This window comes from Podarcis filfolensis, assembly GCF_964270895.1.
Source record: "Podarcis filfolensis genome assembly, chromosome: 6".
Lineage (NCBI taxonomy): Eukaryota > Metazoa > Chordata > Lepidosauria > Squamata > Lacertidae > Podarcis > Podarcis filfolensis.
This window is the reverse complement of record NC_139609.1, coordinates 61,086,039-61,110,427: the sequence shown is the minus strand read 5'-3', so window position 1 is coordinate 61,110,427 and position 24,389 is coordinate 61,086,039. Positions and strand designations below refer to the sequence as shown.

General features: G+C 43.2%; 2 protein-coding genes across 13 annotated transcripts in view; both read right to left on the bottom strand.

Annotated features, from left to right (window-relative positions):
- Positions 1–7,099, bottom strand: part of LOC310764134 (membrane cofactor protein-like) — a 37,249-nt gene extending 30,150 nt beyond the window's left edge. Inside the window, exon 1 of the mRNA XM_083617529.1 lies at positions 6,865–7,099. The gene's annotated coding sequence lies outside the window, so the exon portion shown is untranslated. The remainder of the gene's footprint in view (positions 1–6,864) is intronic.
- The window catches only part of LOC310764102 (C4b-binding protein-like), a 51,174-nt gene that overhangs the window by 9,388 nt on the left and 17,397 nt on the right, over positions 1–24,389 (bottom strand). For 5 of the 12 annotated variants that reach the window (XM_083617419.1, XM_083617416.1, XM_083617420.1 and 2 more), the window contains 3 exons: positions 23,942–24,164; positions 19,610–19,797; positions 1,968–2,147 (listed from right to left, as the gene is read on the bottom strand). In XM_083617419.1, coding sequence (XP_083473545.1) covers positions 1,968–2,147; positions 19,610–19,797; positions 23,942–24,164 — 591 coding nt within the window. Of the gene's footprint in view, positions 1–1,967; positions 2,148–11,219; positions 13,083–14,478; positions 14,675–16,943; positions 17,008–17,781; positions 17,809–19,609; positions 19,802–23,941; positions 24,165–24,389 lie in introns of those variants that run through there. The other 7 variants (XM_083617418.1, XM_083617424.1, XR_014549014.1 and 4 more) reach the window with 6 other exon arrangements.

Genomic DNA, 24,389 nt, shown 5'->3' with positions numbered 1-24,389 from the left:
GCACTGGCACCCCATATTGGGAGGCACTGGGAACATGCGCCGACAGCGGAAAAGCCAGCAAAGGAACTCGCAGCTTGGCGCATGCAACAGGATGTGCCATGCAGCGCCCACAACATTTCACGGCACTCCAGGTGCTGCATGTCCAGCCAAAACAGTTAGCCGCCATGCAGCAGGGGTGTGTGGAGGCAGCGGGCGGACAGCCCAGTGACTGTGCCACCCATCATTTTGTCATCGTCCCCAGCATGGAACCCCCACCCACCTTTGTACACCCCTGTGCGTGGGGCGCTGGCACCCCCGTTGGTTGGCGCTTTGAGTCCCTGCATCCCACAACTGTTCTAAAGGTAAACAACTATTTCCTTAACAACTTTGGGGTCCCCCCCTTAAAAAAGGTTGACAACTCTGGGCAACCTAGGAGCGCCAGGCGGATCTTTGCACCCCGGCACTGTATATGCTTAAGACGGCCCTGTTTTTGAGCTCTGTAAGAAGGCACAAAACAGTTTAACACCAATTACGTCATGGCAAGTCATGCAAACCTTATTCTTTTGAACACAACAAGAGAATAGTTAAATTATTCTTAAACTTTTGTTCTTGAAATGTTTTCTGTGCAGTCACACATTGGGCATGCTTGTAAAACAAATGCTATTAGGCAAACGGGATAAGAGTTACCCTTTCAGAAACAAATGACTAACATCTATGTGATGAGTGAAGCTACAAAATTTCTGTGTAAGCTAGATTTCAATGGACTTCTTTAAAATATTGCACTTGGGAAGGTGTAGGTCCTAGACCATTTGGCAAGGTGTAGGTCCTAGGCCAGGAGTAGGGAATCATCCACCCTCCCTTTCTCTAAGGAATGTGTATACATGCTGTGGTGGGTATAAAGCCAAGGTTGGATTCACCAGCACTGGCTGAATGTGAGGTACTTCCAAGTTATCAGCAGTCAAGCTGAAGGTAACATGCTATATGGCGATAACATAGCATGGTAAAGTGCTAGTGGATTTCTATAAACTTGGGTCTTTACAAGATTTATTTCTAAAACCACAAGAACTGAATTATAGTAGATTAGTTCATGATGCAGCAGCATCTCTTAGATTTTATGTAGCTAGTGTGCTTATTTTTGTCTTGTGTCGTGAGACATTGAACAGTTTATATAATTTGAACTGAACTGTCTGAGCAAAGAGTTTTCTGAACTGGGAACTCTGGAAAAGGCTGACTACTGGAAAGCGGGAAGAACCTGACATTCTGCTGGATGACTCTGCTAGAGCTGTGCAGACTCTGCTGATCACACTGCTTGAAGCTTGGTATAGTATCAACAAACGGATGGTGGGCCCAGTATAACAGGTTATTGGCCAACTGACTTCTATAAGTCTAGCAGCGGTTCATGTGATGGGGCGGATGCTGAACACCAGAATCATTCTTGCTTACCTGGCTAGCACTAGGGCAGCAGCAAACTCAGAGCTGCACAGGTGCACCAGTGAGGCTGTCGCTGCCACTCTAGCAGTCCTGCGATTACACACACACAGCCCAACCTTGCCTTTGCTGCTTGTAACTTAGCTGAGCTGAACTTGCAGCTCCATACAGCAGCCTCTTTGGATTCCACCTTTTGATTACCTTCTGCCTTGGATTCCTTAATTTTCTCCTCCTAGCATTGGTGAACTCCAGACACTACTTCCTACTATGATTTTACTTTCTGCCCTCCCCACTGGAGTAAACACATGCAAAACTAACAAATGTGTTCTCAAATTTGGGCTGCCCCTTCTTCTGCATTAGTGTACCATTATTATACTAATGTTTAAGCAATTAAAGCTCAATTGGTTCTCTGAACTTTGTGAGATATAACACAAAAATACACCTTGGTGGCCAACATTCTTTACTCCTTTTTAAACATGTCAGTTCCCTATGTTTAAATGGCTTTTTATTGTGGAAAGAGAAATATATATTCTAATCCAGTGCTTTTTTCAAAGCCTTACTCTTTTTGCAGGATGGCACTTCAGGGACCCAAGAACCGTTCTCCTCACAGCGAATAAAATAACTGCCGATTAAGAAGTATCCAATTTTACATTCAAATGTAATACTGCTGCCATAGGTATAGGAATCTCTAAATCCACTTAATTTTATTCCATCCGGAACTACTGGATTGGCACACATAACTGAAAGTGAAAAGTAAAATTAAAAAGCAGAACTCCTTAAAAACTAGAATATTTACATTTCTGCTCTCTTGAGAATGGGGTATTTTCTGATGAAACTTATTAAAAATTATTCTCTCCTAAGTCATTAATCTAGATCAGGAGTGGCCAACCCCTTTTTGGTTCAAGGGCCATGTTTACCATTGGCCAACCCAATAGCTGAAGTAACATATATTATGATTAAAAAAGAAATGTTTAGACTCACTTTATGTATCGGGTTGCTATAATTTTTTCACCATTTATAATTGTGCAACTTTAGTATAATCACCTAAAGGAACAGCCACTAAGGGTCAAATGCATGTTATGACAAGCACACTTTTCTTTTAAGTGGTCTTAGAACCGGCCACTTTCTGCAGGTAAAGCAGTCTCACTAAGCTTCAATTCAGATTAGGATTGCAATGTGGATGGGAGAGTGGAGGTTTAACCCCACACCATTTCCCCAGGCCCACCAGCAGCTTGTCTTTGCCCCCTGAATACATTTTTTACTGCATGAAGCACGTTTCTGAAGAGGAACAGCTTTTCAGACGAGTGCTTTCCTGTTTGAGGAATACTTTTGTAATGGTTGTGCAAGATTATTGGTTGATAAAATAAATCCATCTCCTGTGAGGGTTCAACATTATCTTTCCGTAAATTAGCTTTTGCACTATTGGGAAATCAGATTCCTAGCAATCAAACAGTTAATAGGAAAACATGAAGAGTCAAATAATTCTGCTTATGTGATTGTCATTGACAACTAGCTAGCTAGCATCTTTATGAATCAGGAGTGCTGAGAGATATGATGGCAGGGGCAGCAATTCCAGTGGCCTGCTATAAGTGCATATTCGGTTTTCCTCCATCATTATTCTATTTGTTCTTTTAATGTTTGGCTTATTTTCAAATATACATCTGTCTCCAGTGATTTCTCCTTCAAAAGGAAGACAAACTTGGCAAAACACTAGAGCAGTCAGGGAAGTAGGAAACATACACAACACATGTATTTATAAAATCCTATCACTGATCTGGACATAGCAGCACACAGCTTCCTAGCAAGTCAGTAGGCTTTTTTAATAGCATCACTGCAGATATAATTGATATGAAAAGAAAATCAACCTCCACATGTGGGTAGAGGGAATTCCCCTCTCCACTGTGCTTTACTGTTATTATCAACAATATCACAAGAAATGGAAGGTGCTGCAATGACCAATATAGTCTCATTGCAATGGTATTTTATCACTATTTCTTAAGGATAAGTCCCAGTTCCATTGTGAGAGCCATCAAGACTACTTGGAGGAACTGCACAAGAAATTCCTAGAAAAATATTGAACAATTTAGCAAATAGGCAAAACTTGTATAGAAATGTTGGGAGTCTGGTAAATATGCTGCACTGATGTGCAGAGAGAAATAGTCTGGAGTGCATGTTGAGAGCACAAGAAAACAAAGCCATCTTGAGTACAAATATTCCCCACAAAAAGGGGGTCCTGCAGGCCCCAGGCATGAGTTGGCCACCATTTCTGTCACCTGCTGTCTTTGTTTAGTCGTTTAGTCGTTTAGTCGTGACCCCATGAACCAGAGCATGCCAGGCACTCCTGTCTTCCACTGCCTCCCGCAGTTTGGTCAAACTCATGTTGGTAGTTTCAAGAACACTGTCCAACCATCTTGTCCTCTGTCGTCCCCTTCTCCTTGTGCCCTCAATCTTTCCCAACATCAGGGTCTTTTCCAGGGAGTCTTCTCTTCTCATGAGGTGGCCAAAGTATTGGAGCCTCAGCTTCAGGATCTGTACTTCCAGTGAGCACTCAGGGCTGATTTCCTTAAGAATGGATAGGTTTGAACTTCTTGCAGTCCATGGGACTCTCAAGAGCACCATAATTCAAAAGTATCAATTCTTCGGCGATCAGCCTTCTTTATGGTCCAGCTCTCACTTCCATACATCACTACTGGGAAAACCATAGCTTTATTTATACGGACCTATCTATACGGACCTTTGTTGGCAAGGTGATGTCTCTGCTTTTTAAGATGCTATCTAGGTTTGTCATTTCTTTTCTCCCAAGAAGCAGGCGTCTATTAATTTTGTGACTGCTGTCACCATCTGCAGTGATCATGGAACCCAAGAAAGTAAAATCTCTCACTGCCTCCATTTCTTCCCCTTCTGTTTGCCAGGAGGTGATGGGACCAGTGGCCATGATCTTAATTTTTTTGATGTTGAGCTTCAGACCTTATTTTGCGCTCTCCTCTTTCACCCTCAAAGGGTTCTTTAATTCCTCCTCACTTTCTGCCATCAAGGTTGTGACATCTGCATATCTGAGGTTGTTGATATTTCTTCCAGCAATCTACTTCTTCTTATTTCATTAGAGTTTATTTCTAAGTAAGTGTGGGTATGATCACAACCACAAATTAAGAGAAGCTTGATATTTCTTATGTTTAAAGCATTAGAGTAACTTTTTAGAAATCACCAAAATAAACGAACACGTTTAGAGCAACACATACCATGACAGGGGTCTGACAGCGGTGTCCAGGAACCGTTAATACATGTAGTTGTGTTAGTTTTATCATGCACTCTTACAGCACCTTCTTTGCATCCATATACTGTGAAGCGGCCATATATAAAGATATTGACCTCAGAAAAGGGAAATATTGGTAAATCGTCAACATTACAGGTCTCTGGGTTCACATAAAAAGACAAAGATTAATATGACACATAAGCCTTTGGAAGTAAAAATCCTGTTTACAGTTTCACTATATTTGTTCTAAAAAACTAAATATGGGATAATTATAACAAACAATAATGAAAGAAAAACACTGACAATGCAGTGAAAGTGTTTTAAGTTGAGTTCATTAAACAGTGTGTATTAGCAGACACCTTTCACACTGAGGACTCAATATCCTTAATCTTCTCTTCTGCAAGCTCCAGTGAAACTAGCTCTGATGTTCTTACACAGTTCTTGTTAATTTCAAACTTACCACACTTACACTGTCATGTCACAAACATCCCAGGCCTCCCAGCCTATGACAAGCTCTGCAAGGTTCGTGGTGGTGGTCCTAAGCCTTGTTGGTTTGTGCCATCCTTAGCAACTAGTTTTTCTGAGGTGGGATGGCTTTCTCCAGTGAGAAGAAATTACAGTGGTACCTCGCAAGACGAATGCCTCGTAAGACGAAAAACTCGCAAGACGAAAGAGTTTTTCGTTTTTTGAGTTGCTTCGCAAGAGGAATTTCCCTATGGGCTTGCTTCGCAAGACGAAAACGTCTTGCAAGTTGATTTCCTTTTGATTTTCAATGCATTCCTATGGGAATCCGTGCTTTGCAAGACGAAAAAACTCGCAGAACGAATTAATTTCGTCTTGCGAGGTACCACTGTAATTACCAGCTCTCAGTCTAGCACAGTTTCAGGTCTCTTTGGCAGCTTGTCAGTGGAATGGAGGAACCCAGGATCCTCATCCTTCCCAATGAGTCATCAATCCACCTTTGACACAGATTTTTTTTTTTTTACATCTGCCGCAGGTCTAGGACAAAACCATCTTAATCTGATCCCTTAAAAAAAATCCTCCAGCTAACGCTTTTCAACTGGAGTTTTTCCACAGAAAATTAAGAACATGTCTCTTTACTCTCTGTAACACTTCTCAAGCTAAAACCTCTGTAGCAGTTGACAAGCAGTAAAATACATACATACAGATCTTGGGCCCTCCTAATAGTAAAACGCAATAACAGGTAGACATGAAGCACATACATACACTATCATAAAATAATGAACCCATAAATTAGCCAGGAATGAATCCAACATTCTGCCAGGACATGGGCTCGAGCCTTGCATTTACCCAGATTAGTGAATGAGGTGTGATACTCTTGACAGGGGTCTGAGAGACCTCCTCTCTCCCCCCCCCCAAAGGTGGTACCATTGTGTACCACCAGAAAAAAGCACTCTTTTTTTACAGAGATGACCAGGAAAGGCTCACACACCATTAATCTGAGATTATCTGATTCACTTACACAAATAACAAAGGCTGCAGCCAGATGCACTTTGGTATCTGTGCCATGTCAAGAATAGAAAGTCTTATTTTAGATGTGATGTAATGGAAACATGAATCTCATTTTTTGTTGGGGTAGTTTTATTTCTCATGTTGCCAAATATCCCGTGTAGAATTTATAGGCTTTGCAATTTATGGGCTGCAATCCACAATCACCCTATGCCAGGTTGGTGTGTGTGTGTGTGTGTAGATTGAGTGAAGACATTTCTGGTGGCTCCTTTTGCTGACAGTGTGCCACTTGTGTCACTCTGCCAGCAAAGATCTCCCCCTTTGCCCACTGAATTGTACTGGCAGGTGGAATGCTACTGGTGGTATTCCCTCCACCGGAAAGCCCTGAAATCCTGAATTCTGGTGGATCACCAGGTGCTCTCAAAGCACTTAGCTAGATAAGCAACTAGGTATAAAGACCCTGCACAGTTTGTTTTGTCTTGTCTTGTCCATATGATTTTATGTATTGATATTAACCTTAGGTTCTTCATTCTACAGCTGCCCCCCCCATCAAGTAAGTAAATAAATAAATAAAAATAGTTAACTAACTGACCTATGCGTTGCAGCTAGCTCGGTTGTGTATGTGTGTATATATATATATATGTATGTATGTATATATGTATATATACATATCTCTATCTCTATCTATATAATGAGTTAGTGAAGCACCACAGAATAAAGTAGAACAACCCCACCGCTAATGCACTATTATTGTGTCAATCGCCCTAAAAGACCCCTCTGGGAGGCACCAAGGTCTTCCCCATGCGTGCTTCCTCGGGAGTAAGAAAGGCCGCCTGGCAGAGAAAGCCCCCTTGGGAGGATGGGCAGCCCAGTTGGCTCTGCCGACGGAGGCCGCAGCCTGGAACGCGGCGGGCGGCGCGCAACCGCCTCGCGGCTGAGGAGGACGGACACCTCGGCGCCACCTGGCGGGCTGCGGGGGGACATCCGCGTTTACCTCAGGCGCCTGGAAAGACCCGCCCACTCGCGCGCCGTGTTTTGCGAAGCCTCTCGAGGAGAGGGCGGGAAGGCGAGCGGGCGGGAGGGGAAGGGGCAGGTGGCGGAGAGAAAGGGAGGCTCAGCGGTCGCTAGAGGCCGCTAGAGGCTCCGTCGTCACTCGCCTGCCTTCCTCGTACTCACCCACCAGTCCCTGAGGCAGCAGCAACAGCATCAACAAACCCAAGGGCCGGCGGGTCAACAGAAGCCCCCAGGGCGGCCGTTGCATAACGCTGAGCGGCGACGGCGAAGAGAAGGCAGGCTCACGACTGCGCGGGCGAGTGGCGTAAAAGCGTTCGGTGAAGGGCCGCGTTGCGGGGAGCGACGCACGATGGTCGCTGTTCAGCTCTCTTTCCCTGTTTTCCCCCTATAGCATTTCCCACCTAGAGTGCGGGATGGATCCTTTGCAGACTGTACTTTTTCGCTACGTTTTATTCCTCCCCACCTCAGTGGAAGATGACAGCTTGCTTGCGAAAGACAGCGGGGAAAATCCAGGATTGTATCGCATCTGTGATATGTTGGTGGACTGTGCCATCACTTTGAAAAAAGTGTAGAAATCATGCTCTCTCACATCGAAGTATTATTGAGTGGGGAAAATATGGTTCCTGCTGCTTTTTGAGGTTTTAAAAATCAATTTCTTTTAAAAAAAATCCTAGACAGTGCAATGCAGAGTTTTACTACGCCATGTGACAGGCTGGAGAGAGGGTCTAGACGTGGCTGAGAAAATGTGGTTAATGACAGCTATATAATGCAGTCCGGTATTATTATTCCAGTATTGTGGGGTGCTGCTTGTGGCTTATGACTAGTCAAATATGTAACTGACGGCTGTATCTCTTCATATCTGTTGCAGAAATCTGCCAGGACCCATCTTTTGGGGGTGTTTAGGGGGAGACACTTGGGCTACTGGAGAGCCATCTCTATTTGAACAAGTATTTGTCTTTTGGTTATTGCTGCTTCGGCTCTTCTATTTGATATATTGAAGCTGACATTGTCTTTTGTTTTATCAGTCTTTCAAGGTTGACATTTTACTGATTTTCAATACAAACTAATGTTTTAACCAGATTATTAGGCACTTGGAATATAAATAGAAAGACAGGGTGCAGCTTTGAGAGAGTGGCTGGGGAGGAATAATTTAGAAGAACCATCCAGTGATGATTTATTAATTTAAAGCATTTGTTAATAATAATAATAATAATAATAATAATAATAATAATAATACCCCACTCATCTGGCTGGGTTTCCCCAGCTACTATGGGCAGCTTCCAACAAAATATTAAAATACAATAGTCTGTCAAACATTAAAGCCTTTCCTAAGCAGGGCTGCCTTCAGATGTCTTCTGAAAGTCTGGTACAGTAGTTGTTTTTCTCTTTGACATCTGGTGGGAGGGTGTTCCACAGGGCGGGTGCCACTACCAAGAAGGCCCAGAAATGTACTGGGAGCCAATGTAGGTCTTTCAAGACCGGTGTTATGTGGTCTCGGCGGCTGCTCCCAGTCACCAGTCTAGCTGCCGCATTCTGGATTAGTTGTAGTTTCTGGGTCATCTTCAAAGGTAGCCCCACATAGAACGCATTGCAGTAGTCCAAGCGGGAGATAACCAGAGCATGCACCACTCTGGCGAGACAGTCCGCAGGCAGATAGGGTCTCAGCCTGCGTACAGTGGTACCTCGCAAGACGAATGCCTCGCAAGACGAAAAACGCGCAAGACGAAAGGGTTTTTTGTTTTTTGAGTTGCTTCGCAAGACGATTTTCCCTATGGGCTTACTTTGCAAGACAAAAACGTCTTGTGAGTTGGCTTCCTTTTTCTTAAAGCCGTTAATACCCAGGGAATCCGTGCTCCGCAAGACGAAAGAATTGCAATACGAAACAACTCGCGGAACGAATTAATTTCGTCTTGCGAGGCACCACTGTACCAGATTAGTTAATTTTTTTAATCCAGAATTGTTATGTATTGCAACAGAAATCTATTACACCATAGCCATATACAACAACCAGGATTGTCAAAGTGCTGCATTTCCCCCATATCCCGCAGAAAGAATTTCTCAGATAAATCAACACAAACTGCTTTCCTCTCTCCCAGCTAAGCCTTTCCTCATTTGAATGTAAGCACAGTTGGAATAAAAAAAGAGACAGTGTGCTGTTAGCCTATGGGATGTTTATGTAGTAGAAGCAACATAGAGAGAAGGGGTAGACAGAGATGGGTGGACTTGACTCAAGCTTGTTCTCTAGAAAACAGTAGAAGCAACAGGAAGTACAGAGTCTGCAGGAAATACAGTTGTACTAGGAGCAGCTGTAAACAGGACTATGTATCAACAGCTTCTTTAAAGAGAAGCTTCTTTAAAGAAAGTCCTTAAACCCATAACAATTATTACTGCCTACATAAATATTTGATGCAATGATGAATAATTAGTGGCTGGCTGACTGACTGTTGCTATCCACTTTTAATTGCTACCTCTCCCAGATGTAATGGGAAATTGTGGCTTTAACAAAGCATGATTTGACAACCAAAGTCAGTGTGCAACAAAGAGAAGATGAAGTAGGGAAGTGTGCAGATATGATGCACATTCTAAATCTAACAAACCGTGACTTACTTAGCTGGGATAGTTACATCTGAATTTGTCTGAATTTGCCTATATCTGAACCTTTGTTTTCTTCAGCACACTCAGATTTTGTAGGCTTCCAGGACCTGTCCTTTTTTACTTGTTACTTAGTAGAGTATCATAAACATTGATGGTGTTACTTAAATAATAATTTTAAAGTTTCAATATGAGGATTAAGTTTACTATCCAACCAGATGGCAACACATGACTTTTAAGCACGTAGCATGGAAGTGTATCTAAGCAACTGCAATCAGGTCTTGATATCCGAACACTATGTTTTCTCATGAAATTGTTTGTTAGGCAAGCATTTACACGAGTTGACGATTTCCATTGATTGCTATGAGGAAATTGTTAGTGTGTTCCCAACCATGGAAATATGACCCCAAAATGGTGAAAAAACCTGGGAAAACCCTCTGAAACATCGAAAAAGGCAAACAAGGAAGGCAAAAATGCTATTACAGTGGTACCTCGGTTTAAGAAGAGCCCTATTTACGAACAATTTGATTTATGAACTCCGCAAAACCAGAAGTAGTGTCCTGGTTTGCGAACTTTACCTCGGTCTAAGAACGGAATCCGAACGGTGGAAGGGCACCGGCGGTGGGAGGCCTCATTAGGGAAAGCGCACCTCGGTTTAAGAACGGTTTCAGTTTAAGAACGGGCTTCCGGAACAGATTAAGTTCATAAACCGAGGTACCACTGTATCTAATCTCTCCACACACAACCACCCCCATGGTTTCTTGAGAAACAGCTGCCATAGATCGGCCACATGCAAAAACCCAAACGCTTATTTAAGACTGCTTATTTGTTTAAAGTAACACACACAGGTTTGGCTGTTTATATACTGTATCTGAATATGTGAGGTTTGGGTACTAATTCTTTTCAAATAACATGTCATGAATTGGCAGGACAATGGGGAGGAGAAAGAAGATCCTGGCAAGGGGTATAGTTGTGACTGGTATACACCAGGGCAAGCTGGGGGTGGAGGAGGGGTTGGGGGCATAGAAAGTACTCACGGAGTGACAGCGGTCAGCGATGTGATGGGAGTCACAGCACAGGAACCAGAGGAGCAGGACCCATTACCCAGAGCCAGAGCAGCCCCCATCTCCATGAACATGGTGGGCTCTGAGGCGTAAGTAAGAGGAGCAGGTACACTCCAGGAGGCTGAGACAGACAAGGGCACACAGCTCAGCTCATTAGCTGGCCAGGTGGGGTGCATTAGCTCTGGGAGGAGGTGTGTGATTCCTCAGCAGGAGTAGCTCTTAGGACAGGTGAGGGTCACATGCCCCATCAAGCCCAAATGCAGAATTCAATGATGAGATTGGGGGGCGGGACTAGAAATAGTTGGCTGTGCCTATCATTGGCTCCAACTCCACCTACTGTTGATTTCCCTGCCTACTGTTCCATGAGTACCAGTCGCCACTAGGTACAGAATCTATTTTTAAAAATGAGATTTATGATCTTATATTCATGTATATGCTTTATTTCTTGTAAATTAATATATAATACAAATTAAACTTTAAAGTCTTTGATTCATGTAAGTGTATAATTATCTTCAGAAATTTACAATTTATCCCTTGTAGCTTTTAGGAAGTGCTCGTTTAATCAAGTGCCTGAAAAGAAAAGAAAACCCATCTCAAATACGAAATATCATTATACAGTGACATTTGTAACTTTCTAAAATGCAAAGTCTTTGAAAGAAGCAGCTGAACATCAACAAAACCCATTATGATTTACCTGTCATTTAAAACAGCCAGACAACTAAAACATCTGTCTGGGCATACACAGTAAGCCAGCAACTTGTGTGCATTCAGCTTTACGTGCATGGCAAAAAAATATTTACCAAATTTAAAGGGGGCAGGTTCTGGAGGAGCACTAAGATGTCTCAGATAGTCTAGAGCAGGGGTTTTTATAGCCAGAACTCAACAGAACTCAGTTCTGGAACCTCTCACGTGGGTGCCATTGCCATTCTAAGAGAACGAGGGAGGTGTTCGTGGTGAATTCCAGTACCGCTTTTTCTAGAAAAATAGTACTGGTCTAGAGAGATCCTAGAGATGAAATAAAATACAAAATTTGAAAGGGAAAGTACTGTATAGAGAGAAGAGAAAATAAAACAGAATAAAGTTTGGGTTTTTTATAAAGAGGAATGGGGGAAGGGTGATAAAGTTTCAAAGATGCAACCACTGCAGTGGCCAAGAAGGAACTGAGGGGGATGGGAGCATACTGCTTGAGAATACATCATGTGGAATGGAAGCAGACCTACCAAAATGTTTTTAAGAGCCCAACTTTCCCCCAAACTGGTCTCCTCCTGACTCTTTGATGCTAACTCTGATCAGCCCTAGCCAGCACAACCAAGGGTCATGGAATAGGGACTTGCAGTCCAAAGCATCTGAAAGGTACCTGCTCTAGAAGGTTCTTAATACTGCTCTGGGCACAGAACCCACACAATGGACTGTATAGAGACTACGAAGAACTCTAAGTACAGATGCTGAGGACAAGCAATAAGGGATGCCTACCATTCTAAAACTGTGGTTGTGAGCTGGCTGCTTCTAATAACAAAATGCCACACTTAATGGATCTCAGTTTGAACCACAAATGAAGTCCTTCTGTCCCTATCTAGGACTGTAAGCAAAGAACATAAATTTTTCAATTTTATGAAATATTTTTGTGAAGTAGTTCCTCATTTTAAGTATCAGGTGAATTAAAGTATCAAAAAATATTTAATTGAGGTTGGAAGTTTGCCAGGAATTGGTAGATTTTCCAGTATCTAGAAATATTTTCTTGCTTACCAATGAAGATCATTTGGCAGATTTGGGCAAGCATCTATTTTTCAGCTATCTCCCAGGGCTGTTGTGAGGCCAAGATGGCGAAGTGAGTTCTTTGGAGCAACTTCAACTTCAAAATATGAATACAGTAAGCACATATGATGTCATTCATAGTAATTTATAGGAGAACTGAAACATAATTTACAGTGAAATCTTATTGTTTTAGATCAGGAGAATCCAACATAGTGCCCTCCTGATGTTGTTGGACTAGAGCTTCCATAAGTCCCAGGCAGCACAGGCAGTAGTCATAAACAGAGCTGGCCTGCCCATGAGGCAGGGTGAAGTGGCTGTGTCAGGTGAAAGAAGCACAAGAGGTGGTGTCCCAACACTGTAAGAGCCCTTGTCGGGAGCACTCCAGCATGCTGCATTGCAGCTTCTCTCCCCAGTCCCTGGGACAGAGAAGACAAGCATCAAGCCCTTGCAGACTTGCTCCCACTTTTGCTGAGTTTGGTGAGAGAGGAGGGCATTCTGGTGTGTCGCTTCACTTTTCTTCCTCACCCCTGGAGAAGAAAAGCGACAAAGCCTTGTGGAATGAGTTCAGCATGACCGGGGGTGAGAGCATTACAGTGTGCAGCAGAAGTGGGGAGGGTGTGGCAGGGGGCACAGAAAAGCACATTCTGTTTTTGTCCCATGTGGTGAAATGGGATAGGCCATCCCTGGTCATAAATGACAGTAGTTGTAGTCCAACAATCTGAAGGGCACCGTGTTAGCAACCCATTTCAGCTTTTCAGAGAAGACTGCTTAAGCCTTCTGCTTCTCTGCAACGTATCTCTGGCCCCAGCGCATACTTTGGGGGCCATTTTAAATCAGAGCAGTGGTGAGCAAATGAGCACTCTTCTTGCTTCTCAATAATTCCCTTCTGAAGTAGCCGTTGGGACTGTGCTAATAAGCACCTGCATATAGGTTTTAGTATAGCCCATATTCTTCTACTTGAAGCAAATATCTACTCTTTAACTTATAGTTGTTCATAGAATTTTCACATTCATTACTAAAATGTTGAAAAGTGGAATCTGAAATAGGCACTTTCCTGTAACTGTGTATATTATAGGCACAGGTTTGCGGGACATTGCAGTTTACTGTGTGAACTGTCATACCACACAAGCATCACCCCATTTATGCACATTTCACTCATGCCCAACCACGTATACATGCAATGCCAGGAAATAATTAAATAAAAAGATTTAAACCACAAAAAGGGCAGAAACAGCCAGAAAAGAGTGGGGAAAGTGCAAAAATGGTGCAAGAAAGAGTGGGGAGATGGCTAGCAATCCCAGGTGCCTTTGCACCAACCTTTGAGGCCTGTAGAGAGCTGGAGTTTGAGAAAGGAGGTTAGGAAGGAGCGATTGTGGTGGAGTCTAAAGGGTGTTTACAGGCTTTTTATATGGTGTTCCCCACTATACGTCATTTCATATATACATGTGGTACTCAGGAATGTAACCGGCGAGGTACCTGTATTTCTTTGCATGTTTATTTACTGAATGTGAGTGCAGAAATGCAGCATTAGCTAAAGATTAGCAAAAAGAATTTTGGCTTTAACACAATTTAAATTCAGACACATGTTAAAAGATGGGAAGTAGATCAGATCACAGATACAATTATTATTTGATTTTTAAGATAAATATGGCCCTAAATTCGGTATCTTGCAGTTTTTGAATGTGCTGTTGCATCGTATGTCCCTTTATTGCTTTTTCTCATTAAAAATATATATGTAGGAGCACATATCTTCCAGAGACCATATGCTGAGTTCATAGAGATGAGGGGCCATAAACAGTTATTTGCTGACCACCGTAAACAGAATACTGCCTCTCTCATTTAACACATAAGTAAAGGGTGATAGGGGTATTAAAGGTAAAAGAAAGGGAAGGAAAAGAAAGGGCAGAAATAAGCTGAGTCTACCTAGTACACTGATTTGCTTCTGAAGCTGCGGGGATGGCCCAATTTTCCTTGTACTGCTATCCTCTTGGATGTGTCACTTGAAAGGTCATTGCCGAGTAGGTTAGGACTGGCCACTGCTACTTTACTCTTTGGCCGCAAACTAAGTTCTTTGATAGCTGTTGTGCTCTGCTGCATCTCTCTGCTCTCTGTTCTTGCCCTGTCAGGGAATGGAAGTATGGTCAACCCACTCTTTCAGCTAACCAATCTAGGCCTCTCCACCTCTCTAGGCTCAATGGAGAGCTCCACCTATATACTTGCTCCATGTCTCAGGGGGGTCATCTGTATGGAAGTATATCACTACTGTGAGGTGACCAAAACTGCAGCAAGGTACCAAACAAGGTGCAAAACCTCTATCATTCTATATAAATTGGTGGGAATGGATTGGAACCAAAACCAACCCAATCCACCACAGCATAATATAAAAACCACAATATCATTGCAGACAGAATACTACAGTGGTGCCCCGCAAGACGAATGCCTCGCAAAACGAAAAACGTGCAAGACGAAAGGGTTTTTCGGTTTTTGCGTCGCTTCGCTAGACGATTTTCCCTATGGGCTTGCTTCGCAAGATGAAACGTCTTGCAAGTTCTTGCGAGTTTGTTTCCTTTGTTCCTTTGTTTCCTTGTTTTCTTAAAGCCGCTAAGCCGTTAATAGCCGCTAAGCCGCTAATAGCCGTGCTTCGCAAGACGAAAAAACCGCAAGACGAAGAGACTCGCGGAACGGATTAATTTCGTCTTGCGAGGCACCACTGTATTTTTAATTTTAAAAGATGCTGCATTTATCTTTGAAAAGTAATTACAGAAAATAGGCTTCCTTCTCCCTCATGGAAGTGCTTTGTGGATGCACAAGGCCTTCTTTTCACTGTAACCCCCTGCCCATTTATCTAAGAGCAGGTCCCATTGGACTCAATGGGATTTACTTCTGAGTAGACATGTACAGGATTGCACAGTTAATCACAATAGCCAGTAGATTGTTTTTTCACTATTAGATCTCAAGACCCAGTGATGGGGCTCTGCTGGAGATGTTATCATATGGACAGGCAGACATAATGATGTTTCAGGTATCTGGAGACAACAAGCTTTAACAGAAGCCATGAAAGGCTTTAAAATAAGTACTAGCAATTGAATGCAGTTTGTGAAACACTAACATAATATGACCACAACACTTAATCCCAGTTAGCAACTTTGCAGCCCCAGATTGAACTAATTGCTGTTTCTGAATTGGCTTAATCTTAGTCCAATATATAATGCAGCACAAAAGTATAAATCTGGAGCATGACCACATGTGTTGGAAAACATGAAATTGTAATCAAAAGGCAAGTATGGCATCCAGCAAGATGTCTCTTTATGTCGAACCTGTATAGAAGGTGGAACCAGTTCAATATCTATTATTAGATCTTGAAGGCTGCATCCTTTAGGAATTGATTGTGTGTATTGTGTCATAAGAAAAGGTTGTGGGCTTCTAGGAAGGCCACAACATGAGACAGTACAGTATGGGATGGTGGGCTTCCCTTAAAGGCACTGGACTGCTGCCCAGTCATCTTAGATACACAAGGGTAGCATAGGAGAGATGAGCTATCTTCCCTTTTTGGGGTTTTCCTGTTGTTATTCTGTCTCTCATAGCTACAATAAACCTACCATTAAAATTATGGACTGGTCATTTCTTCGTCAGAGGGCAAATGGGAAAATTTAGCAGGGGATCAAATACTTTCCCCCCTCACTGTAACTCCGAACAGCTTGATTAAGATGTATAGAGCAGAATCAGATATGTTCTGGAAATGTAAAGAAATGGAGGGAACATTTTTTCATATGTGGTGGACATGGAAAAAGGTAAAATAATATTGGGAGATGATCTACAGTGAGTTGAAAAAATGTTTAAAATAACTTTCCCCAAAAAGATCGGAGTCCTTCCTGCTGGGAATAGTTCAGACAGAAATTCCTAGGTGCCAGAAAAAATTAATGTATGCAACAATGGCGGCTTAAGTTTTGTTAGCCCCAAAATAGAAAGCGACAGAGGTCCCAGGCAAGGAGGATTGGCAACTTAAGATGTTAGAATACACAGAACTAGCAGGTTTAACACATAGAGTAAGAGAGCAAGAAGAACATGTATTCAAAGAAGAGTGGAAAATATTTATTGAGTATATGGAAGTAATTGTATACAGCTGAAAACACTGGCAACATTAAGATAAATTCAACAGTGTAATGAATATTTGAGTGATGTAAGAGTGGAGAACTGATTAAAATGGTTAAAGTAAAATGTGCAGGAATGATAGACAAGCAAAATGAACCATGGAAGGAGGAGGGAAGTCATTGGAGATAAAATAGTATGAAAATTTTTTTTTGAGATGTAAAATTGAAAATTCAATAAAAATTTAGAAACATAAAACAGAAAATAAAAGAGGAGTTTAGTAATAAGAGATGTTTTACCTTTTTAAGTAAAAATTCTGATAAACCATTTTGGTTCCAACAATCAATACAGGTAATAGGCACCCTAAAAGGAAAAAAAACACACACAAGAAAAATACACCATACTATCCTATTAAAAAAGGCTCATGGGAGGCCAAGAAAACTCATGCATAATTCAAAACCAGTTTTGAAAATGTCCTTCAAATGTTACTCAAAGCATAATAATACCTCTTGAATGTTAACAATAAAATGCAATGATTTGTCATTAGGTGATCATAAGTTACTCCAAGACAAAAAAACACCAATTAGTATGATGGAGTAAAGGTTGGTGATTCACTGCCTACACTGCTATTTAGTACCAGAAATAATTTTAAATTATTACCAGTAAATACTGTGTGTGTGTGTGTGTGTGTGTGTGTGTGTGTGACAATGTACTTGTAGATTTTGGACCCAAGGATGAGATTCATCAATTGATGAGCAAATATTTGAGCACCAGTGCTAAACTGATAAAATGTGGAAAATTTACAAAGCACCAATGGTGTGCACAATGTTCAGAGTCAATTCGACAAAAAGTAAATCCTGTCTAGCAAAGAAAAATATGGGAGAAACTTCTAGGGGCATGAGCTGATTTTTAATCCATGCTTAATTTTCCCTTTTGAAAACCAGGGGACTTAATTTAATAAGGAGAATTAAGCATGGACTTAACTCTCTCCAAAAAGTGAAACTTCAAAATGCTTATCTCTGACCCAGTATTTTTTGCTATTGGTAAAAAGCATCTGAAATTGTACAAAACACTGGTATTTAAACATGTTTAATACATCTTCCTGTTTCTCCCATTCATTTTCAATAAATTACATACCAGCTATAAGTACTCTCAGGAAAATACCTAGAAAAGAAGGGGAAATGGTTCTAATAAGCAAACTTCTCAGAAAAGAACATTGTAAGACTATTTCTAGAAAGTCTACTCATTCAGACTGGCAGTCTCATAAGAAAGTACTGCAGCTCAAGGTGGATTTCATATCACAACTGATTGATATGCTTCGCTTACTGCACGTACTCTCATATATGACTTGGCCATTTTAAACTTTCTCCTATACTAATCTAGAAATCATACAGGTTTAAAAGAATAATCATTGACTTTATTTGACTCATTAATTCCAAATCTCTTTTTTCTTTTTTCCCTTTTTGAAAGGGTTAGAATTTCCTTTTACAATGCTAAAGCTGCAAGTCTCATTTTAAAAATAAGTACTTACAAATCCTCACATTTCATGAAAACAGAGCTATACTCACATCCTCAAGCTGCTTAGAGGAAAGGTAGGAAATAAATGTAATAATAAAACAATGGTTTTAAACTCATGATGCACCAAAATACCTTAGTCTGTTTTAAGAAGCTGTGTGGAATTGGTTCTAGAAATGTGAAGGGGATAGCAACAGATACATATAAAATACTTGATTTTTCAGTTTAAACATGGTAGATAAATCACTCTAGGAATCAGATCTCAACGTGAGTATCACAGAGGGTGAATGGGCACACACCTCTTTTTAAAACTGTTCCCACTAAAATTAAAGAATCAACACTGAAACTTATTCATAGATGGCACTGGACTCCAGTATGCCTACATTACATTGACAACTCCATTCCACCTGTATATTGGAGAGGTAACCAAATATTGGAGACCTTAATGCATCTTTGGTGTGAGTGCTCAAAGGTACAAGTTTTTGGTGATTTGTGTTCATGACCATATCTGAACTGCTACACTAGAAGGTTGAAATGAAAGCGGGTCTTAGATCCATAGAATTAAAGACTTGGAAGGGGCCACAAGGGTCATCTAGTCCAACCCTCTGCAATGCAGGAATCTTTTTGCCCAATGTGGGGCTCAAACCCGCAATCCTGAGATTAAGAGTCTTACAGTATATTCTACCAAATGAGCTATCTCACAGGCATAGCTTTGCTCTCTCTTTTTCAAAGGCGAAACAAATATCTGTTATCTAAGTCACTTGTTTGTAATCTTCTGACTACTGTGCATGTGTAGAAGGACACAGAAGGCTGTTCATTTCGTAAATGGTGTGACAGAGTGTGGCATCTGGCGCTAATGGACAAGATCATACAAAAGTGTTAGCTAGCTAGAGGGGAAACTACAAACGACATGCTTGAAACAGATTGGTTTCAGTTTATTTCTTTTACTAGCTCCCAAACAGAAGTGCTCAAACCTACGGTATCTCACAGCTCCTTCTGGAGAGGTTCATTGGCCATCTTCTTCAATACATGTTTATATGATGAAAATATACTTGTATGTAACTGGCCATAAGGATTAAAACCAATGACTATTTTTGTTTGTTTTGTTTTGTTTGCTTTTCAATAAAAACAGTATTACAAAAAAGTAAAAAAGCTAGTTGGGCAGGGACGTGATGGGGTAGGTTCACCTATGAGGGAATGGTGAAAGAAATGGATTCTCCAGTCTCTCAGAATAAATAACCTTCTTCCTAGATCATTATATCAAGTAGTAGAGGAGACTCTGAAGTGACTACAAAGAGGGCCAAGCTAATCCTTTAAATTTTGATGCACTACTGTGAGATAAACTGTCTAGATTCTGTACCTCTATGAAAGCATATATTTAAAAGAAGGCAGTCTCATATCAATGGAAAAATATTTGGCATGTTACATTTTCACAAGGATTAATACTTACTCAGATAACAACGTGGAATATTAGGCAACCATTTTTTTCCACCAATGTATTTAATCCTAGATGATCCTTTCAAAAAATAGCCAGCATAGCACTCAATAATAACTTCATCTCCAGGGTAATAGTATTCTTTTTTCCCTTGTTTTATTATTCCTTTAGGGATATGGAGTTTAGCAGTGTCTGGGGATAATCTAACTGAAAGCAAATAATGATCATAAACAATAAAGTAACACAAAAGTCCACACAGAAATAAGATTATAAAATTGTAGGAGAGCTGCCCCCCTACCCCTTTTTGTTGCTTAGATAAAAAGCTGCCAAGCAGGCTCCACTCGAATTGGCCCTCTCCTCAATTTCTCCCTTCTCTAAGAGCAGGTCTGTCTGTTTCCCCAAAACTAGTATCTGTGAAAAGGGGCAGGAAGGGGCATAATTGTTTCCAGGATGGCAACAGAGGTAATTCCATGCAGAGTTCTTAGGGGAGCTACTCCAGAAAAAAATGAACACAATAGACACCTTGCATAAATCTTTTCTTTCACGACTGCATGAGGCAAAAGTTACAAGGGTGGCTTTTTTTACTCCTTTGTTATGCATCAATATGCTATCTAGTGCTATTTTTCTAGAAAAAGAGGTGCCAGAACACACCATGAGCACCTCCTTCATTGTCTTTGAAAGGCAATGGTGCCCACCTGAGAGAGGTCCTGGAACTGAGTTCTGGTGAGTTCCGGCTGGGGAAAAAAGCCCTGATGCTATCTGAGCCAGGGTGTTGAGATTTTTGATTCATCACCAGAGTAGCTTTGTTGCTGCTTCCTCCTGTGGTGTGGCTGGACTCTTAGGCCATGGTTGCAAAGCTGTGTGTGTGTGATGTATCAAATTATTGATTACAGTGGTACCTCTACTTATGTTCACCTCGGGTTATGTATCCTTCAGGATACACATGCAATGAACCTGGAAGTATTTTTCCGGGTTTCGCCACGCGTGCATGCACAGAAGCAGTCCCTCTAGTTGCAGAAACCTCGGCATCTGACTGGAGTTCCAGAACGGATCCCATCCGCAACTGGAGGTACCACTGTACTAGTTTGTGGATCCTTAGGAGAGGTAAATGGTGTGTGTGTGTGTGTGTGTGTGTGTGAGAGAGAGAGAGAGAGAGAGAGAGAGAGAGAGAGAGAGAGAGAGAGACCCAGCATCACCCTCTTTTTACTTGTCCCAACAATTCACAAGCTAGCTATTGAGTAAGACACACAGCATTCAGCTTTGCAACCATGGCCTAAACACCATCATTTTAGCTTCATCCCAATCCTGCATTACAAAGAATGAGAGAATTCAACAGTTGCAGTTTATAGTTGACACTACACTGGGCATTTTGTTACTTGAAATAACTATTATTTTTACTTTGTCCCATTGTTTGTAGTCTTTGCTTTGCAAATAAAGTAAAACAATGTACATTTAAATCCATCAATTAGTGTATTAATGCATTGCCTCTTCCATAAACATTTAGCACAATACTGTCAAATGAAGCAGCACTATGTTAATATTAGTACAGTAGCACTACCATTTATTATTTATTTATCAAATTTATATCCCTCCTTTTCTCCTGAAAGGAACCCAGGTAGTAGCTTCCCAGGTAGGAGGAGATGGGTGAAATCTCCTTCCAGTAGTATAAAAACTAGTTGACTACCACCCATTATATTTCCCCCCCAAAAGCAGGTCGGGGAAACCGAACCAGGTCGAGGAACAGCGGGATGGTGGCGCTGCGCCTCCCTGCTGTCCCCCGAGCTTGTGGGGCTGGCCGATGTCTGCCCGGTGCGAGGGGTGCTCTGCTTCAGGGTGCCCTGCCCGCCGGGCGGCAGGCTGCTATCCGCAGCATGGGGAGCCCTGCGGGGAACTCCTGCAGGGCTCCCCACGCTGCGGATTTCTGTCCGGCGCGCGGGGCGCTCTGCTTCAGGGTGCTCCGCACGCCAGGCGGCAGGCTGCTATCCGCAGCGTGGGGAGCCCTGCGGGGAACTCCTGCAGGGCTCCCCACGCTGCGGATGTCTGTCCGACGCTCCAGGAAGCAGGCTGCTATCCGCAGCCTAGACAACCCTGCGGGACCTCCCACAGGGCTGCCTAGGCTGCGGATGTGTTCCCAAAGCGCCGGGCACCCTGAAAGCAGAGCGCCCGATGCTCCGGGAAGCAGGCTGCTATCCGCAGCCTAGACAGCCCTGCGGGAACTCCCATAGGGCTGCCTAGGCTGCGGATGTCTTCCTGAAGCCTGGAGAGCAAGAGGGGTCGGTGCGCACCGACCACTCTCGCTCTCCAAGCTTCAGCGAAAGCCTGCATTCGTCCCATAGGACGCACCCAGATTTCCCCTTCATTTTTGGAGGGGAAAAAGTGCGTCCTATAGGGCGAAAAATACGGTAAATCTATGGTGCAACAACACTTTGAATATTGTGTACAGCTCTGCTTACTGCAATGCAAAAAGAAGTATTGTAGAACTGGAAATGATGCAGAAAAGGAAAAGGAAATTTCTGAATGGACTGGAGCAACTCTTTGTGGAAAGGGTATAATATTTAGGGTATTTTAATTAGGGAAAAAAGATAAGGGGGGTCATTATAGAGGTATATAAAGTGATGCATGGTGTGAAGAAAAATGGATAGGGGAATATTTTTCTCCCCTTCTCATAGTATACTAGAGTCCAAGGTCATCAAATCAATCTGAATAGGAGATTCAGGACTGACAAAACAAAGCGCTTCATGCAACACAGTTAAACTATGTACTGTATTTTTCGCCTTTAGGATGCACTTTTTCCCCTCCAAAAATGAAGGGGAAATGTGTGTGCGTCCTATGGGGCGAATGCATGCTTTCGATGAAGCCTGGAGAGCGAGAGGCGTCGGTGCGCACCGACACCTCTCGCTCTCCAGGCTCCAAGAAGCTATCTGCAAGCCTTGCATGCCCGGGGGGAGTTCCCCCAGGCGCGCAAGGCTTGCAGCCGGACCCTACAGCGCGGAGCACGGGGCGCCCTCCGGAGGACGCCCCGTGCTTCGCACAGGTGTCCGCAAGGCTTGCACGCCTGGGGGGAGATCCCCCCAGGCGTGCACGGCTTGCGGGCAGCAGCCTGCAGCGCGGAGCATGGGGCGCCCTCCGGAGGACGCCCCGTGCTTCGCGCAGGTGTCCGCAGCCTGCCGCCCGGCGCGTGGGGCGCCCTGAAGCAGAGCAGGTGTCCTGCTCTGCCTGAAGCAGAGCAGGTGTCTGCTCTGAAGCAGGTGTCCACAAGCCTTGCACGCCCGGGGGGAGATCCCCCCGGGCGCACACGGCTTGCGGGCGGCAGCCGGCAGCGCGGAGCACGGAGCGCCCTCCGGAGGATGCCCCGTGCTTCGCTCAGGTGTCCGCAAGCCTTGCACGCCCGGAGGGAGATCCCCCCGGGCACGCACGGCTTGCTGGCGGCAGCCTGCAGCGCGGAGCACGGGGCGCCCTCCGGAGGATGCCCCGTGCTTCGCTCAGGTGTCCGCAAGCCTTGCGCACCTGGGGGAACTCCCCCCGGGCACGCACGGCTTGCTGGCGGCAGCCGGCAGTGCGGAGCACGGGGCGCCCTTTGGAGGACGCCCCGTGCTTCGCGCAGGTGTCCGCAGCCTGCCGCCCGGCGCGTGGGGCGCCCTGAAGCAGAGCGCCCCTCGCGTCGGGCAGACATCGGCCAGCTCCACAAGCTTGGGGGACAGCGGGGAGGCGCAGCGCCACCATCCCACTGTTCCCCGACCTGGTTTTGGGGGGGAAATAAAGGAAAAACATTTTTCCTTTATTTCCCCCCCCCAAAAAAAGTAGGTGCGTCCTATGGGACGGAGCGTCCTATGGGACGAAAAATACGGTAATTCATTGCTACAAAATGTAGCTATGGAAGCCAACTTGGACAGTTTTGAAAAGGGATTGGATAATCTGATGGAGAATAAGGCTATCAAGGTTGATATGATATAGTCATAATTGTTATATATCAGCGGCAACATGCCTCTCAAAACCAATTGCTGGGGGTCATGAATAGGAGAGTGCAATTGCACCATGTGCTGGGTGAGGGCTTCCTATAGGCCACTGTGTGAACAGAATGCTGGACTAGATGGGTCTTTGCCGGGCTTATCTAATTTTATTCCCCGGGGGCAGACCCAAGCAAAGCCCATTGGTTGGTTGCCCCCATCCCTGGGAATCCCCGGGTTCGGGCCTGCCAGCCAAAGGCCAATCTGCAGGCAGGCCCGCAGTCCTCTCCAGCTGACTGCTGGATCACTGACCAGGCTGCAATGCCGCCTGACCGTCTAAGGTAAGTAGACTTGTCTACCTAGTAGGGTTTTTAAGTTTTTGTCTTCTTTATCAACAGACGTCAATACCACAAAGCTGGATTTGTACATACAGAAACAAAGTTGTACAGGGGGATCCCACTGATTGTAGCCTTTGCACTGTGCTTTCATCTCCATGGTTTCATCAGGAAAAGAATACTTTTTATCACACTGCACAGAAATGATACTTCCAAGGTTATAATAAGGTTGTGGTGGATACACACTTCCTTTTAGAATTACCGGAGCACCACAAATATCTTGAGAAACTATAACAAGAAAAATAAAACCACAAAATAATATAAAATAATGTCTACATAATTTTAGCCTTGCTTTTATAAGTTTGTGGTAAGATTCAAGGTATTACCATAATATCACCTACCTGAATTTTGAGTAATCTATGAAAGTAAATCACAAAATGCAGTTTACTACTACTGCAAACTACAGTTTACTACTACTGTATGAGGGGAAATGTGTGCGCGTCCTATGGAGCG